Source organism: Chinchilla lanigera, unplaced genomic scaffold (genome assembly GCF_000276665.1).
Source record: "Chinchilla lanigera isolate Chin_1 unplaced genomic scaffold, ChiLan1.0 scaffold00025, whole genome shotgun sequence".
NCBI classification, from domain to species: Eukaryota; Metazoa; Chordata; class Mammalia; order Rodentia; family Chinchillidae; genus Chinchilla; species Chinchilla lanigera.
This window is the reverse complement of record NW_004955426.1, coordinates 20,833,038-20,852,071: the sequence shown is the minus strand read 5'-3', so window position 1 is coordinate 20,852,071 and position 19,034 is coordinate 20,833,038. Positions and strand designations below refer to the sequence as shown.

The 19,034-nt window shown below is 39.6% G+C and overlaps 1 protein-coding gene across 2 annotated transcripts in view; it reads left to right on the top strand.

Moving 5' to 3' along the window:
* The window catches only part of Capsl (calcyphosine-like), a 28,849-nt gene extending 10,285 nt beyond the window's left edge, over positions 1 to 18,564 (top strand). Inside the window, exons 2-5 of one of the 2 annotated variants that reach the window (XM_013515010.1) lie at positions 3,500 to 3,636; positions 5,819 to 5,996; positions 6,284 to 6,493; positions 17,848 to 18,564. In XM_013515010.1, coding sequence (XP_013370464.1) covers positions 3,500 to 3,636; positions 5,819 to 5,996; positions 6,284 to 6,493; positions 17,848 to 17,949 — 627 coding nt within the window. In that variant the 3' untranslated portion in view covers positions 17,950 to 18,564. Of the gene's footprint in view, positions 1 to 3,499; positions 3,637 to 5,818; positions 5,997 to 6,283; positions 6,494 to 11,372; positions 11,659 to 17,847 lie in introns of those variants that run through there. The other variant, XM_005386203.2, reaches the window with a different exon arrangement.
* The last annotated feature ends 470 nt before the right edge of the window (positions 18,565 to 19,034 follow it).

Genomic DNA, 19,034 nt, shown 5'->3' with positions numbered 1-19,034 from the left:
ATTATATAATTTTTTCACTTTGACCTAGGCCAGTGATGGTGAACATTTTAGAGATGAGTGGTCAAATTGCGAAGCAAGACCCACTCATTTATGGCAAAGTGCTCACACGGCCATAATTAAACCTGAATACTGACGTTTCAGTTTAGGAAAAAATAACTCATACTATAACATCTTAAAAGAAAACAACACATGTGTCGTAAGCTTGCCACCATTGGCCTGGGCACTTAGGACACCTGCTGCCTAAAATATACAGCACCCTTCCTTCTATCCTCCCAGGACAGCCTCTGTAACTATCACCTTCCGCTAGGAATAAAGCTTACACATCATGTTCTCGCGATGTCTTCAGAAAGCCACACTTTAAGGCTGAGCTAGCTGCCCGCTTGGCGTCTGTAGTTCAGTAGTGGGCGTCCACCCACCTCTCCGCTGTACATGTTGTCTATTCCATGTTTCGCGCCGCATCTAGAACGGAATACAGTGCTTACTAAGCTCCTGGTAACTTCTTTTTAAGGGAATAGACTGAACTGCGCTCCTGGCCAGGGAGCTGCGCAAACGATGAGCTGACACTGGGTGGCGCTGTAGACACGTGCACTGGAGAGGATAGCGCATTTTCATCTTTTTGAGAGTCAGAAAGAGTCTTTTGGAGTCAGAAACATTTTGAGCAGTGCTGTGATGTCTGTGACAGCATGACTTCATGTCGGGAGAGAATTCTTGCTGCCTGATGCATTCACACAAACCTCAAATTTACAGCATTGCCCGTTTCCAGAGTCCTTAAAGAATCCTGCCTCCTCCAAAGCTGCAGTTCCTTCAAACTTTGTCTTCTGTTTAGCTTAAACGTGTGACTTTGATCTTAAAACTTATTAAGAGTCTAAGCTTCAAGAACTTGCTTCTCTGAGTCCTTCACACGCCCACTTTCTGCCCATATGCTTTGAAAATAGTGCAGAATGAGTGCTACTTGTTTGTTGATGAATTGAGTGACTGATTTGAAAGGATGGTTAATAAAAGCATTTCAAATGCCTTCGAAGCTTGGCAGAAGAGAATGTAATTTTTCCCCAAGCTTATCATATTAGATTCCAGAGGTAACTGCTTGTGTCATCCTTGGGTGGGGTCTGCCTCAGGGGGAGGAACAGACTAGGATTTTGGATTCCAGCATTTGTCTTACTTCCCATGAGAGATCACCATTAAATTGTGCTTTGAATTTCTTATTGATTATTTTGCAATGCGTTGTAGTAGAGAGAGCTCTGCTTGGGAATCGGCAGTCTGGTATTTTGGTGCTGGCCAGGACTTTTAGGCAGGTCACTGTGTCAACCTAGTCCTTTGTGCCTGCTGTGTTTTTAATGCACGCCCCAAAGTTTATGCGTTAGAAACTTAACCTACAATTTCATATGTCCTGGGTGTTTGCAGATGGGGCCCTTGGGGTATAAGTCATAGCATGGGATCTCCACGATGGAGCAGTGTGGCCTCGTAAGCAGAGGGCGGGAGACACATGCTTGCTTTGTCTGACGGGTGGAGTCCTCAGCTACAGAGCCATGCAGTGAGAAGGTGCTCACCACGTGCCAAGCAGATGCAGCACCATGATCTCGGGCTTCTCAGCCTTGACAACTGTGAGGCAAAGAAATGTCCTTTTTAAAAATAAATTACTTGCTTTTGAGTATTTTGGTACAGCAGCAGGAAAGGGTACAAGACAGTTTCTAATTCTGCAAAATGAGGAAGGGTTGGTGGATGATCTTGAAGGTCTGAGTGCTGAGTGAATGACAACGATCTGCATTGCTCTCGGCCATATGCAAGTTAACTGATGTCCCTGTACCCCCATTTCATTATCTGCCAAATACAGATAATCGTAGTAGCTGATACATTTTTAGCCCTTGGCTCACCCTTTTGTCAAGATGACTTTCAGACACAGTTTTTCATTTACTTATGTTTTGTTGTTGTCTTTTTGCGGCAGGGTCTCACTATGCAGTTCAGGGTGGCCTTGAGCTCACTTTGTAGCCCAGGCTGGTCTTGAACTTGCAACAATCCTCTTGCCTCAGCCTCCTGAGTGCTCATTTACTTATTTTTAAACTACAGGTAAAATTAAATCTATTAGCTGTGTTCAACATCATGTTTTGAAGTATGCATTCATTCTAGAATGCTTAAATCTAGCCAATTAACATGTTCTGGAGGATTTAAAAAAATCAAGGTGAAACTCACATAACACAAAGTTATGTGGCCCTCAGGGTAGGTGCCAGAATTTAGCCAGGGAGGGAAGCCTTGAGTCAAGGGCAGAATCGCTTTATCACCATCCTGTACTGCACCTTGAATGCTGTTCTTTGTACATCCTTCCTGCCCTCCTGCTCCTTGTTCTTTTCATTCATAAAGTAACATCTAGATCTCCATGTACTGTATCAGGGCATCCATGAGGATTAGTGATTTTTGGATTTGGAATGAAATTTAAAGATCATCTAACCCAGTGATGGCAAAGAGACTTAATGACAAACTGCAACCCCAAACTCACTTATCTATCACAAAGTGCCAACATTGTACTAAACCTTAAGTACTAAGACTTTAGGTTAGAAAAAAGCCTCAACATTAACATCTTTTATCTTAAAAACAATAATATGTATGCCATAGGCTCACCAACCATGATCTAACCCACCTCTTCTGCTTAACAAAGGAGGAGAATTACAGGCCTTGAGATTGGCTCACTTGTCAGGAGGGGTAAGTTGAAGAAGCAAGACTAGAACAAGGGTCTCTAACTTCCCAGCCTAGTACTCTTTTCACTAATGAGAGAGTCTGAGAACTCACGTCTTGTTAGCCAGGCCTCCTAGGAGGTAGCACATTACTATACTAACCTCTCTCCTGTTTCTGAATGTTCAAAACACACACACATGCACACACACACACACACACACACACACACACACACAAGCAAACTGAAGAAAAAGGGAAATATATATAGTATGTATTTACTCTTATTTGTTTCTGAGCTGAGACCCTTATTAGGTATGAATGGACACTAATTGTTAGTCAAAGAGCTCATACTAGTTTCTAGGTAAGATCAGTAAGCCTTAAATTTTGAGTCTCAGTGAAGACAGAAATAACAAAAATCAGTGTTTAGATAACAGAGAAGAACAGTCAGTGTGGGGTGAAGGGACTATGGAGAATTCTAAATAAAAGGATACAGCATACGTCATTGATTCAAAAGACTGCAGAGTAATGAACTTTTTTATGGAGGGCAGAGGGCTTCAGAAAGGTCAAAGTACATTGTGAGATGGCTGTGTTTTAAAGCTCGGATCCAGGCTGAAGAAGGTAGATGTACTTAGGACTAGATAAGTGAGTAATAACCATGCCGGGCACAGTGGCATAGCTAAAAATTGGAAATTCTGGGAGGTACGGGACGATTCTTGGTAGATGAAGACAGAACATGCTGGAAACTTTCTTCTGAGTGATGTTGTTTGCCTGCCCAGCTAGAGGCAGTGGTGAGCCCTGAGCTGCAGTAACCTGCTAAGCTTTCTCCCCTCAGATGGCAGGGACGGCACGCCACGACAGAGAGATGGCGATCCAGGCCAAGAAAAAGCTCACCACCACCACTGACCCGGTTGAAAGACTCCGACTGCAGTGCCTGGCCAGAGGCTCTGCAGGCATCAAAGGACTTGGCAGGTAAGAGGTGGATGTCAGGGAGGTGTGGGAAAGCGGGAGATAGCCAAGTGAGGCTAACATTAGCTACGTGATCCTGAGCAGGGAATTTCTCTTTAGGGCCTCATTTCTCATTGGTGAAATGCAGAGTTTGGAAAAGTTGTTTTCTGAGGTTTTTTCTGACATTTTTTGATTATTAATTCCAGGTTCAGCCAAGCTGTTTTCTGTTATAAGGTTGGGCAGCTCCTTGGATAGTTTTAAGTTAAAGAAGAAGCATGATGCAGAAATACAGACACAGGGCAGGACAGTGAGAAAGGCATTCCCTGAGCGGTGATAAGAGGCTGGGATGAAAGAGGGAGGGAAGAATAGTGATTTAGCTGGCCCTGATCTCAGAACTTGGAGTTCTGCTCCTGAGCAGTCATGTGTAGTTCAGCTCTAGGGGCGCTAGAACTGCCTGTGGGATCACTGACAACTCACCTCCAACAGGGTTTTACAAAGAATTGATTCATTTTCCATAACAGTACAGTTTACTTGTAAGTTAATTTATTCATTCATTCATTTATTCATTCATCCAGCCAGTCAACGAATATTGATGAAACAACTGCTTTATCGGTGAATATTGATAAAGTAATAAAATACTGATAAAGTGATAAACAGGAAGTAAATAGAAGAGTCAGGGATTCTGTTCTCCTGGAGCCAGTACTCGAGTTTATGCAAAGTGCTATTGTTTGGTAAATAAAGTGTTAAATGCTAAGGAGTAAGAATCCATCATTTTTCATGTAATTACAGATAAAATTGTAAGATAATTTGAAAATTATACATTATTTTAGCATTAACAGGGAACTAATAACCAGTATAATTTCTTACACAAAAGTGAGGCCCGGAAAATTTAAAACTTATAACCAAATTTACACTGGTAGTTTTAACAGTAGAACTGGAATTCACACCCTGGCTTCCTGAGCACTTACTGGGAATTTTTTCTAACTGTTAAAATGCCAACAAAACAGAAAATTCCCAAGGATGCTCGGAGGGTAGTGGTAGATGGTGGAGGAGGAGGCATATGTGGCAAAGAATAAGATAGTAGGATATGATGAGATTGATGGTAGGAACTTACATATTACAATTAAACACAACCTAGGGGCTGGGGATTTAGCTCAGTGGCACAGTGCTTGCCTGGCAAGCTCAAGGTCATGAGTTTGATTCCTGGTACCAGAAGAAAAACAAAAAACCAAAAAACCAAAAACAATTAAACACAAATCAGAAGATATATTCTTTCTGTCATAGAAAAGAATAGGGGAGCACTTGTCTGGAGATGATTAGGCACAGCTGGAGATAATAAAGCAAGCTTCCTGTAGCTAAAACAGTATCTGCACATTTAGGCATTCAGTGGATATATGCTTAGCACAATGAGAAGCCATGTTAGCACTCTATGCTAGGTTCTACAGACTTTATTTAAAGATACAATAAAATAAGTTTTTCTATGTCCTTATCTATATTTTCTGCTTTAATTGGGAGATTGAAAAGCTTTGGGTCTTTGGGGTCTATTAGCAAAGTTGGGTGTCTGAAAATGTTATATACGTTGTTACTATCTCTATATTACTGCAACAGTGCACCTTAGACGAACAGCTTATAAGGAGGAAAGGTTTATTTTGGCTAATGGTTTCACAGGTTCAAGTCCATGGTCACTTTACCCCACTGTTTTTGAGCCTGTGGTGCAGGCAGTAGATCGTGGCAGGGGGTACATGGTGGAGCAAAGCTACTCACCTCATAGCAGCTGGGATGCAAAGGCAAAAAAGTGGATCCAGAGTACTAAAGGTACACCCCCAATAACCTAACCTTCTTTCACTAGGCTCCATTTAGTAAGGGTACCACTAATTCCCAGTAACACCACAGGCTGGTGAACAGGCCTTTGAACTCATGGGCCATCAGGAGGCATTCAAGACATAAGCTATAGCACATGTCACATAATTAGAATCATACAGTGCAATTGTATGTGTGCATGTGTGCATACACATGTGTGTGTGTTTAAAGGTTTGTTCTTCATGAGAGGCTGACAAGAGGCTCTCCAGTTTTAGTGGTGGTGGTGCAGAGAAGAATCTAGACTACTGAAACTTTAATAAATCTTTGAGAGTGATTTTTTATTTAAATCTTCACATCTACACCTTGTCCTTTGTGGTTTTTCTTTCTTTCTGTGTGTTTTCGTCAGGGTGTTTCGAATTATGGATGACAACAACAACAGAACTCTTGATTTCAAGGAATTTCTGAAAGGGTTAAATGATTATGCAGTGGTTATGGAAAAGGAAGAGGCAGAGGAGCTTTTCCGCAGGTTTGATAAAGATGGAAATGGGACCATAGACTTCAATGAATTTCTTCTCACGTTAAGAGTAAGTGACCGTGTGAATCAGTGTTATTTGGTGAGTTTGGCTTTCACGTGGTTTGGGTTGGCTATTATGAGGTTTTGTTTTTAGAGGTTGTCAGTACACTGTGGAAGGGGTGGCAAGTGACTGCAAACAAACTGAGACTGTGTGGGGCAATCGTAATTCATCTCCTTTAGCGGCACACAAACAATTTCACATCATTGAGGGGAAAAAGAAATGCTACGGCATAAGAGATGAGGAAAGCTCATTTGCATGTGTGTGGTGTCTGTGTATGTGTTCTTCTGTTTGTCTAGCCTCCAATGTCTAGAGCCAGAAAAGAGGTAATTATGCGAGCTTTCAGAAAGTTAGACAAGACTGGAGATGGTGTTATAACAATTGAAGACCTGCGTGGAGTATATAATGCAAAACACCATCCAAAGTACCAAAATGGAGAATGGACAGAAGAGCAAGTCTTCAGGAAATTTCTGGATAATTTTGATTCACCTTATGACAAAGATGGACTGGTAAGTTAAAAAAGACTTTAAATAAAATTTCTGCTACTTAACTTGAATTGCACATGTGAAACAAGTCTAAATTCTTAAAGCTCTCAACATATCAATCTCATATTTGTTATAGAAATACAATATTTCTATAGAGACCATCTAGAGAATAGGAAACTAAAATATATGATAAAATATATGAGTCATACCCACACAGAGACACAGACACATACAGTATGTAGGTAGGGGGTCCACCGCTAAGTACTCATCCTGTGGAAAATGTGATACTTTGATTAGACACTCCATGTCATGACTACCGCATTCAGCATATTTTGCTAGTCACATTCCCCAAAATGAAACTATGATAAAATATGTTTAGCTTCAAAACGAGACCACAGTTTGCCTTTTATAACAGGTTCGCAGCATACATTTATCCTTTTCAGCATCAGTTGTCATCACACGTTGCTATGTACAAATGTCTTTTAAAGACCGCTTTTGGTAAAGGGTGTGCCAGCCAACAGAATTCACCTTTATTGGTTTTTTAGTATCCTTTAAGATTAAGTTGCATTTCTAAATTACGGTGAATTTGAAAATAAAAGCAATCACTCTATCCTCATTAATAGTTGATTACAAAGGCATAGCCTGATAAGATAAGGAATTATATGTCCATCATTGAATCTAGGATGAGATGAAAATGTCATGTGTTTTTTTAATTAACACTCATAAGTGGACTTTCCTTAAACCCAAAGCCAGTTCTGCCCTTAGGTGAGTGGTCTACGAGGAATGGTGATGGAAGAAAGGGGTTTTCTCGTTAGCCTCAATCAACAGTGGAAGAACCCCGGGTGGGTTATCTCTTAACACCTCAGTCACACTGGAAAGGAAACATGGGACAGTGGGCAGGAAGAACAGGTGGTGATCTGAGGAAGATGGAATAATCCCTGTCTTATTTTGAAAGAAATTCTCCCCAACTTTTTTTCACAAAAGTTTATGACTAGTCCTATTGTAAAGAAACCTTTCTTTCCTTCCTGTTGACATTTTCTGATCAGGGATGGAGAAGTACCTTATAATTCAGCCTGAGGAATTGTGCAAAGGGGACCTAGATTTGATAGGGCAGCTGAATGCTTAGACAGAAATCACAGAACTGTATGTTTTCTTTTAGTACTGCTGGCTTTTGATCTCTGCAACATCAGTGGAAAAATAGCCAACTGCCATTTCCCCTATCTAGCCGAACTCTGTGTGGATCCCAGGACAAGCTTTCTTCCTCCTGCAGGTGGTTCCTCCTCACTCCCAGGGGAACTTCAGCTACTCAACTTCTAGCTCAAATCAAAGTAGCTAATTGTTGTGATTCAGATGGTTTAAAATCCTCACTCCTGTCCCTTTTGACATTTATCTTAATCAGCCATGTTAATCTCTCAAAAGGTTATTGAGGTTTTTCACAATTACAGAATTTGATGTCACTTGAATATCACAGACCCAACCCTGCAGTTTTTGATCATCATTATCAGGTATATATGAATAATTCAGATTACTGGATGCTCTGAGGAATCACAGAATATGACATTTATGGGGTGGAACCCAAAGATTTCTGTATTTAATAAGTGTGGTAGTTATCTCTTATATACATTCATATTTGAGAATTTAACTCTAAAATATTCAGAAATGCCTGTTTTTAAATTACTAAAAGTAATATGCACATGAGCCTCATTTAACATAAAAATGAATCTGAACAGTTATTGGGTACTTATCAACCAAGCATTATTTTTGCAATGAGGCTTGTAAATTGTTTATGGTAGGTAGCTTTATTATTAGTATTGAAACCTTTTTAGGAAATGGCGGCTTTTCAGAGATGTTGTCTAGGTGTAGCTCAGTTTTGGCTTTTGAATCTGTTCCACAGTCCTGCCTCTTCAATTTTTTAGGGATGAAGTGTTGCTGCCTATTTGACCGAGCACCCAGTTTTTTTTTAACTGGACTACAGTATTGCTTATGACCCCTAGATATTTAAGGTGTTGGCATACAAGGACGATCAACTGATCACATCACCTTGGCTAATGTAGTACAATCAGTAATAATATTAGCATCAAGCACAGACTAGAACCTGATGAACTGTGATAACTATTAATTTGTCACTTCTAACTATAGGTATAAGATTTATGGTTACATATCAAGACTAAGGACAAATAAAAAAGTTACATACAGTAAATATCAATGCAGTAGAGTGATTTTACCCCAAGGGGAGAAAATTTAAAAGGGATAAAAGGAAAAGATGCAGAAATAAAAGAAGAGTAATAGATTAGAAGCAAAGGTAAAGAACAAAGGAAGATTATCCAAGCTTCAAAAATCTCAAGAAGAGGACAGCAAAATAAAAAAACTAAAATCAATGTTCACACTCATGAAAAAAACAAGAAAAAACCCAATAAAGATAAAATACATAGATTTCTTTGTAATTTCAAGCCTGTGGTTGTCTTCTAAGGTCTAGAGCTTTGTGGTAGTTTCTAATCCAGGGTGTGAGTCTGCTCTTTCTGGTAGACAAAGGAAGAAGTCAGAGCTTAGATCTGTGCTGGATTATCCCAGCAAGCCTACAGTAGGATCAGGAAATTGTGCTGAATAATCCTAGCAAGCCTGAAGTAGGATCCTGTTCTGGTACTTTCACATCCACAGAAGTTCAGGCTGACCCTGTCTTCTGGTCATGGATTTGGGGCCTGAGTCATCCAGCCTACAACACTCTGGGTGTCTCTTGCTGGCTTGACCATGACTCCTTGACCCTAGATGCCTTCCACAGTTGTCCCTCACCTAGTCACTGTGGGATTTCAAAACTGGCAGCCCTGAGATGAACCCAACCCATGGCTACTCCAAGTCCTAGGTTCAGTTGGCTTCTCCATAAAGTGATGTCTGACCAAGCACTGTCTCTGGGGACACAGCAGTATCTTAGACTGGAGACACTCACCAGCTATTGTAGGGTGAGTGCTGCTCCACTCACTGCTCCATTCCACTGTGTGTTTCTCCCTGGAGGCCTCTGGAGTCCCCTATCCTCACAGTGTCTCTGTAGATTTGATCCTCCTCTCTCAGGATAAGTGCCAGGAGCTGGAGAGAAAATGCAGATTGCCCCTTCCTTGTTCTGCACTGAAGTTTGTCTCTTGACTTTCTCTGTGGGCTCCAATTATCCTTCCAGACCTTTCCTGGGTCCTGGGGGTCTAATTCCCTCTGATTTTTCTTCCCCAAGTTATTATTTTCTGATGTCTGGATTCTGAATCTTGGAGGGGTTAATTTGTTAATGCTTACTGATCCACCTTCCTAGAAATCTCATTAACTAGGAATTATGATAAAAATTTTATAAGGAGTATTGCATTTAGTAAATATAATAAAAATAAAAATATTTATGAAAAGTGAGTGAAAATTTTGTGCTTTGAATTATAGTTTATGTAGGAAGTTGTTAATATAGTGGAGCTCTATGAAAAATTCTTTTATAGAGAGAATAAGGGCTTCTATCGATATGTTATTTATTTGCTTTTATATACCACTGGTAAGCACAGCCCCACAATTGCCTCAGTCAGTCCAATGCTTTTCTTCCTAATCCCTTTCACATTTGTGGAGTTAGTGTTGGGGGTGGAGCCAGTCCAAGAAAAGCAACCATGGATCTTTTAACAAAAAGAAAGGCGTCAGTGAGCTCCTATGATTCTTGAAGAAGATGGGTATGTTTCCAAAGACTTGGCAGGAGAAAAGTGTGTTGCCATGGGCTAGAAAGATGTTCTCAGGCAATTGTGGATTTCCCTTCCCGTGATGTTAGAGCTGAAACTTGAGGGCTCACTAGAGAAGAAGAATTTCCCAAGCAGCCACCATCATTGGGGCTGCATCCTTCTACATAAGCAGCTCCATTCTTTGAGCAAAATTAGCCATAGAGGTTAGTCAACCAGGAGGACAATTCTTCCCCTGGCTCAATTAATTGTATCAGCCAAAGTCTTGACTTGTAATGGACTTATCACTCACATTTATTAGCACATAAGTTTCATAACATTTTTAGACTATTAATCACCAGTTTAGTGTCAGACACATAATCATACATGTTTAACAGAAAAACTAGAAAACTAGTTAACTAGTTTAACTTTAACTAGTAAAGTTAAAACAAGTTTTATAACTTTAGGAAATTCTTTCCAGTCAAGGATTTAGCTCAGCAGCGTGAGCTGGTAAGCATGAGGTCATGAGTTCAATTCCTGATACCAAAAACCAAACCAAATCAAACCAAAACACAAAAACAAAACATTCTTTCTAACCTGAAAGTAATATAAAATCCTAGCATAGGAGAACACACTCCTTGATATCTCAGATTAACTCTCATAGGTGTAGAGTGGAGATGGAACTTGGGGTGGGGTGGGGGGAAGAACAGGAGGTAACGTTTCGTTCACTCTGAGCATGGAATGAGTAATCTGTCTCTTAGAAATGAGTATAAACCAGGCGCGTTTGATCAGAAATCTATTTCTTTACCCGTAGGGCTGTACCCTGTTTTTTGAAAAGTGGAACACGACTTACACTGACGCATGGCACTGTATATTCCTGTTGTGCCACAGGAAGACAGTGTTAACTACACCGAGAGAACACTAAGACTTTCAGCCTTACTCACTGAAGGGATGAACCCCTGTTTTAAAGGAAAGATGACAACTTGTGTCTCATTTTCCATTTAGGCTGGTTTGGACATTTTCAAGACTTTTTTCTCCTTTCCTGAGCCACTCTCACTGCCATCCTCAATTTCACTTACTTTTTCTTTACTTTTAGTTCTCCCCTCAGTCGCCATCCCACACAAAGCCTCTTTGATGGACATTTCCCTTCTGTTTACAGAGACGAAAGATGGGCTTCTGTTGCAAGAGGGAGAAGAAATGTTTCGTCTTTGTTTCAAACTTTTCTCCTGCAGGTGACCCCGGAGGAGTTCATGAACTACTATGCGGGTGTGAGTGCATCCATTGACACTGATGTATACTTTATTATCATGATGACAACTGCCTGGAAGCTCTAAAGGCATCACTTCGGGAGACCAGTCGTTGGAGACAGACACGGACTCCAAATGATTAAATCTCAGCTCAAAACCAGTACCTTGTTTGATTTCATGTTCATAGAAATGTTCCTTCCTTGTCAACCCATTGCATTTTCTAGGGCTAAGAAAGCAGCAGAAATAAAAATACTAGAGCAATTAACCATGAGCCTGCCTCCTCTGAAGCTGTTTCCTTAGCTCTAAAATAGGAAGTAAGTAAAATGATATCTGTGAAGTTTTTAGTGCAACAGCTGATGCGTGCTTTTAAAAGCTGTCAATCAACTGTATTTCTTCCTTGGCCATTAATGAAAGTTTGAATATTCTAATTATAATCCCCCAATCTATGTGAGGCCACCTTTTCAAATCTCCTTTTAGATAGCCCATTTTTAGGTGAGAGAATATTTCTACTCTTATGATTATAAAGCTTTCAGTGTTTCAGTGTCTATTTGGGAAGCAGAAGGAGGCCATGTGTTAGCCTTAATTTTGAATCTTGAGTTTCACTACCCAGGGTTTCGGATGCCTCAGTCTGGCACGTAGATTGAACATGACTTTATTTTTTCAGTCATTTTAAAGACTGATGTAAGAGCACGGTTCCCTTTGAGTGGGAGACCCATGATTGTTCAAATAACCCTCTGGTTAAGGTTTTGAAGCTGGGTAGTGGTCTCAGATTTTACCAACAACATCTTGACCATGATGCCAGCAAGACTACCTGGTAAAATGTTTGCCTCACCCATCTCTGTGGTTGGCTAATCAAGATGACGCTTCCATCAGCACAAAGTGGTGGGTGTCGAGCAGCCTCTGGCTGTAGTGACTACAGAAAATGATCACTTGCTTTTGTGTTGTCCAGAAGTCCCTTTTTGTCGCCTCAGTTTTCACTGCACTCATTCCCTGGTTTGGGGAAATAAATTGGTTTCGTGGTTTCCTTTAAGATTTTATATGTCAAAGTAGCTCTGGATATACAGTCTAAACACACTTACCATTTTTGTGCTAATTGATTCATTTACTTTTTGTTTCACAGTCTTGGAAGTTGAGATCATTGAATTAAAAATTGTGGACACGGGTACTACTGGATGAGAATTGCAGCAGTCAATTAGTAGGGCACCTTACTTTGCTTCTTTTCTGGAAACTGAACCCTCATTCATCCAAGGGGCAGGCTCAAAAGGGGACTTTGTCTTAAACTTGGAGTGCTCTCATAGCACAGAAATATAAATGTGTTTTGCTAAATTAAATTACACATCTTTTTTTCCATTGGATTTATTATCTGGACTTATGCAGAAGCTGGCAGACCAAAAGATACTAAATTTTATGAGGAAATGTGTAGAAAACCCCCCAAAATTATGAAGAAATATGTAGAAAAAAATCCATACTTTTGCAGCCTGTACCTCATAAAATGTGGCTAAGGAAGATCCCTCATTTCCTGGGCATGATGGTTTTGAAGTCTACTGCTTTAGATAGAATCATATCTTTGATTCGGGGTATGACTCACATCTTGTTTAGCTGGTGGTGCAGAGAGAGCATGTGACTCTGAGCAGGGCCTTGGTTGTTGCAGGCAGCGCTGTCTCTGTCATTGCTAGTTTGCTTCCTGCTTAATCTGGTCACAGGACGCAGCTATCCAGCTTGAGATAACCCGTGCCTCTCGGCATCCAGTCTCATTCAGTTACTCCATTTCGCATTTTGGGTTCCGTTTCTATGAATGAGATTCCACCAAGGCCTTTTCACTCTCTGTAAACAAGATCCCTAAGAACCTAAAGTGGTCCACGACCACACCATTCTTATTCTCAGTGTTATGTAAGATTTCCTGAATAGTCAGCTCATTACTTAACTCTTCCTCTAGTAGTAGTGAAAAGAACAGAGAAGAATAATTTTTAAAAATATTAATAATTTTCTGGCTATATTTTCTGCTATTTAACTTCCATATTTCAAACCCCATTCCTTTTTTTAATTTAAAAAGTAATCTCTTGTGTTAGAAGATAAAACACAACAAAAAGTTTCCAAAATGTTTCCTAAGTGCATCTCACCTGTTGGGCTTGGATTCACAGAGGACGTTAAACAAAGATTGTCCTTAGCACATTTTCAGGAAACAGGACTGATGTAGGTAAGCATTCTTTGACAAGACACCCATAACAATGCTGGGTCTGGGTGTCTAACTAACCTATAGTACATCTATGCAAAGACAGTAGGAGACTTGGGCACTAGCAAGTTACTGAACACTGCACTTGAATTCCACTCACAGTGTAAAAATGTTTTTCATTGCAGATCAGGCAGAAGCTTTGAAGGCAGAGCTGATCCATAAAGGCCGCAGGTTGACTTGGCATGCATTATAGTTTGGAAATATATCCCATTGATAAGTATTTATTGGTCACATACTCTCCTAGGCTGTGGAAATGGATAGAGGAGTGAACTAGAATAAATACAAAATAATCAATAGCTTCCATATCAAACTAATGACTCACAGTTGTCAAAAGATGAAAGGGGGCACAGAGAAGAAAGAGAAATCCGGGCACTGTGAATCTGGTGGAGTCCCAGCAAGCCAATGAAGCCAGGACTCCTGGGATGCTTTAGATGACACTATGTTGGGAGCAAGTCAATCTGATGAACACAGGTGCCTATCAAGACAATGCAAATATAATCCCTTCTTGTTCTTAGAGACAGTAAATTGTCTTATGGTTCCTATTCTCTTGGCCAGTATAGCTTTCCTCTGGAACCAGGAGAGTGCAAACTGGTAATGATTCCACCTTCATGAAGCTACCTACAGGTACAGTCTGTGATGCTGATATTTAATCAAACAGGAGATTAACTCTCAGGTATATCCTTGGATGGTGTATGGGTGCCATTCTACTTCTGCCTCATGAAATTCTATTAATATCTTCTGCATAGTATACATTCTGGGCTTGTGTATATCTCTTTTGGCTGCAGAATGCAAAACCTTCTTACAACGTCCAATTTTCTTAACTGGTCCACAAATTTGCTCTCATGGGAATTATTCACTGATCTTTTAAATCTTAGAAATGTTTCTGGCTTAAAGGAAAAACAAGAGTATCAAAGGGTCTCTTAAATTAAGCTTATTGAATACAATGACAAAATTTTAAACGTTAGAAGTGCTGTGACTCAAAGTAAAAACAAAGATGTCAATGGTCTTTCAGACATATAATATTAATAACTTGCAGATAATTGATTCTTTTGGTAGCCACTGTATCTTACCCTGGTTTGACTCCTTCAATGTGCTGATGTGAAAACTATGTACTTTTGATAGTTTCTTTATTCTAATGGGAAAGCACACTAAGCTAATTCTTAAAATTATTTCTTCTAAAAGAGATGACGGGTGAAATCTGTTGAAAGAAATATAAACAGGTGATTGATGGGGCTTCTGAGAACACTGCCGTGTGAGAAGAGTTCTTCTTGCTGTCTTGGTTGGTGCGGTGAGAGGCTGTGGTGAAACAGCTCTTCCTCTCTGAGAATAGCATGACCTTCTTGTCTCATTCTCACACCTGCTTTGCCAAAGCCAGTTTTCCCCTCAGCAGATGCAGTGGAAGGCGATCCACAGGAGTCAAGCCCACTGAGCATATAAGCCACCCACCAGCAGCTGAGGTTTTGATACTGGCCTCACAGTCCAGAAAGGAATAGGAAGCCTCAAAATGTAATGGCCCCTTTCTTTGGTACACATTCTTCTCCTGGTTCTTCATAATGGAATTGACTGATTTTAACCCTTGGCACTCAGAGATTGGTATTGATTTGGGAACATGGCTTCAAAGGTTTCAGTGGCTTGTCTCCTGGAAACGCTCAGGCCACAAGCAGAACTGATGACAATCATCACTCTGTGAGAGCCTTAGAACAGAGTGGAGACCTGAAATGGAGAGAAAATGACAGATGGAGAGAGGCTGCCTCCTTCTGGGGCTATCAGGAGACTCTGCTTCTACCTTGATGGGATAAAGTGCTACACAAATGCAGGCTATTATCAAATGTCAGGCACTGTGTTACTAAACGCAGACCAGTGCTTTCATTTCCAAGGGAACTGGGAAATAAAGTACCCTTGCACAAGTTTCATACTTCATCATGTCTGAAATCGTACTTAGCAATATCATTCAAAATCCATTTACCCAAGATTATTATTGAAGCTGCAAAGTGTATATAGTAAATCACCAAGAATTCGGGCTCCACTAATTGTAGTCATTTAGAAAGCATTTGAGTGAAAATTTAGTTTTATTTCATTTAAACTAAAAGAAAAAATGGAGAGAAGTTGTTAAGTAAATCCATAATGGTAAGATGATCAAAAGGGCTTTGCTTATATAAGTTTCACAGGTCTCTGGGGGTACCTATTTGCTTATAAGTTTAATCAGTATGTTAGTCATAAAGAGCTCCACGTATTATTAAAACACAGTCTCAGATCACCAATACTTTATTATGCAACTGCAGCTAAAGATATTTTCTATGTAGCAAGATTCTCCCCTGTATGCATCATATCTTGATAATATTGTCAAAATATAAATGAAATATAAATTGACTTTAAAACATTCTGCTTGGTACAGAATAATTTCCATATTTATGATATAAATGTTAAAATATTTTATTTTAAAAGTTATACATACTTATATGGTAAGCTACAGATGTACTGAAAACAAGAACTTGTCTTAATGGAAGTATTTGGAATATCGTTTCTAGGAATCACAGTTTGAGAAGTTTTTGAATTACCAACTTTGAGTTTAATTTATACTATCAACCTTGTCATTTTATCACATTCTCAAACTGCACGTCTCATTAACATGACCCTGATTTAAAAGAATTTCTTCAATTAGTTTGAAATAGAAACTTACAATAAAAAAAAATGAGGCTCTTGTATTTCTATTTTACAAGTGTTTCCAAAATACTTTTCTCTCTCTTAGCTAACAACATGCTTTGTTCACAGTTCACTTCCCTGATGGTGCTTTTGGGTCATTTAAAATGTTGTCAGTGTAATGTTTCCATTAAGGTGATGAAATTTCTTCTTTGAAAATGATAAGGCCTTGTTCACACTTTATTTTTTCATACTTTTACCAAGATTCAACATTATTACTCATAAAACCATTGTATTGACAGCTGAGAATGAGAGTTTGAAAGTGTACTGTTAATATTCTTATACCTGCAGGGATGGACCACACGCCTCTAGCAAGCCAACCATATTCGAAGCATGCCCAGCATTGAGCAGCACTTCTAGGACCATGAGGGATAGTATAACTCTGCCACCAGTATTAAGGAATGGGAGAGGTTAATGTGGAAGAGATATGGTGCCTACTGTTGATTCCTGCTCTTTGCATCTTGCTCATAACCTCATTCCCCAGTGCAGAAAGCAAATGTCTAGTCATGAAATACACATAACCTTGCTGAATGGCTAAAATGGGAGAGGTGACCTTCTAGCCCCTCTCCTATGGCTAGTCTATCAGCCTTCTACCATGGAATGTTGTATGCTTTGCATTTCTATCCACCTGCGGACCCTGTGAACTACTCTCTTCTCTAAGTGTTTGGTCTTAACCCCTTTTCCCTAAGGTGCTTTTTATCTGTTCATTAAGCTATAAATTTCTCTACCCTAAAGTATAGTGATCCCCTCTTTTTTATCAACAGAAATTTCCTTTCAGGACTTGTCACAAGTAACAAAATTCTTGGATTTCAAGTCTGTTATATAAAATGGCATGATTTTTGCATATAATTTATGTGTCCTCTCATACCCTTGAAATCATCTCTAAATACACATATACTTCATGCAATATAAATGCTCTGTTTAGGAAATGATGAAAAAACTTCACTGATGAAGACTTTCTGAATAACTTCAATTGGAGATAGGTGGACCCACGGATGAAGAACCTATGGGTACAGAAGGGTGACTATATTGATAACATTTTAGTGCACACTTTGGATCCGTGCTGTCCCATAAAACTTGTAATGATGAAAATGTTTTTATTTGAGCTCTCCAGTATGGCAGTCACTAGTCACATATGGCTAATGAGCAGATGAAATATGGTTAGTGCAATGGAGAAATTGAAGTTTTTGTTCACCTAATTTTAATTAGTGTAAGCTTATATAGCCACAACTGGCCAATGACTATCTTATTGAATAGTACAATAGAGCTCTAGAGATGTTTTCTTACTGCAGAAGTGGTGGGGGGAACAGTAACTGACCACGGAGCAGGTAAGACTAGGACTACCTTTGCACGTATCCTATCCCAGAAAGCCACGTCAGAGGAGAAAGACAATCTGAACCTCCCTGATTGGCTCATTCCTTGTTCATTGCGAGCTATGAATCACACTGCATAGATGATATCTCAGGGAGCATGGAAGTGTACTACGGCTCCCATATTTTTACACCATGTCTTTCTTTCTCCCTTCAGGTTTCTGAAGAAGACTTTTTGAATTATTATGCAGGTGTTAGTGCTTCCATTGACACTGATGCCTATTTCGTTTTGATGATGACAAAAACCTGGAGATTATGACTTTCTTCTAATAATTTTTTTGTAAACCTGGAACTTTCAGAGAGGAGAATGAGTTTAAAGGAAGTCCAAGATTATGGATTTTGATAAGGTGCAAACTCAGGTGTCTGTCTGGGGATGTTGCTCAGTGCCACAGTGACTGCATGGCAAGTGTGAGGCCCTGAGTTAGATGCCTGGTACCAAACTTAAGTCTCTGAAAGATCTGGAATTCAAAAACAGTAGATCTTCAGTAATCTAACTTAGTTACCTGGAATATGTTCATTTTCATAAAAGTCTCAGAATATGATTTTAAGTTCTAAGGAAAAGAAAGAAGGTAGTGAAGGTGGAAGGAAAGAGGAAAAGAGAAAGAAGAAAGGAAGAAGAAAGGAAACCATTAACTGAGATTGGAAAATGGTTCTTAGATAAAAATATTTTACTTGTTTTGGGTGATCCTTTTGTAGATGTAAATGTAAATGGTTCCCCGTGGTTCTACTTTGTTTATTGTACTGAGACTCTGTAGAAGAAAGTGAAAATAGAAGGATTGGAGGCACATCTAACTATGTAAAATTTGCAGAGCTTACTTATTTTAATCTTTTTCTTGGTGAATACAAATAAAAGAAAATTTACTTTATTCTGAAATGTATGGCTTTTTCTTTCCATATTTAGATTTTATTTTTATTTATTTATTTTGAGACAGGGTCTCACTGTGTAATTCAGGGTGGCCTTCAACTCACTATGTAGCCTGGGCTGGCCTGAAACTTGTAGTGATCCTCCTGCCTCAGCCTCTTGAGTACTGGGATTACAGGTGTGTGCCACCACACCTAGGTATATTTGTATTTTAATGAATGGGTTTATACTCAGCAAATTCCCATACTTGCATAAACAGGGGACAAAATGACACTGGTGAAGAGAGGAAGTGAGGGACTGGCCTACTGGACGAAAGACTGGGCTTCCATGGAATGGGCTCACTTATTGGGTCAGACTATTAGAATGGGAAGAAAAAGCGTGGGGAAGAAGTGTTTGTCACAAACTTTGGGAACTTTCTGAAGTTTTAGGGTATATCAGAGAAATAAATTTTGAATCAGATCTTTCAAAATTTTTGAAGGTAT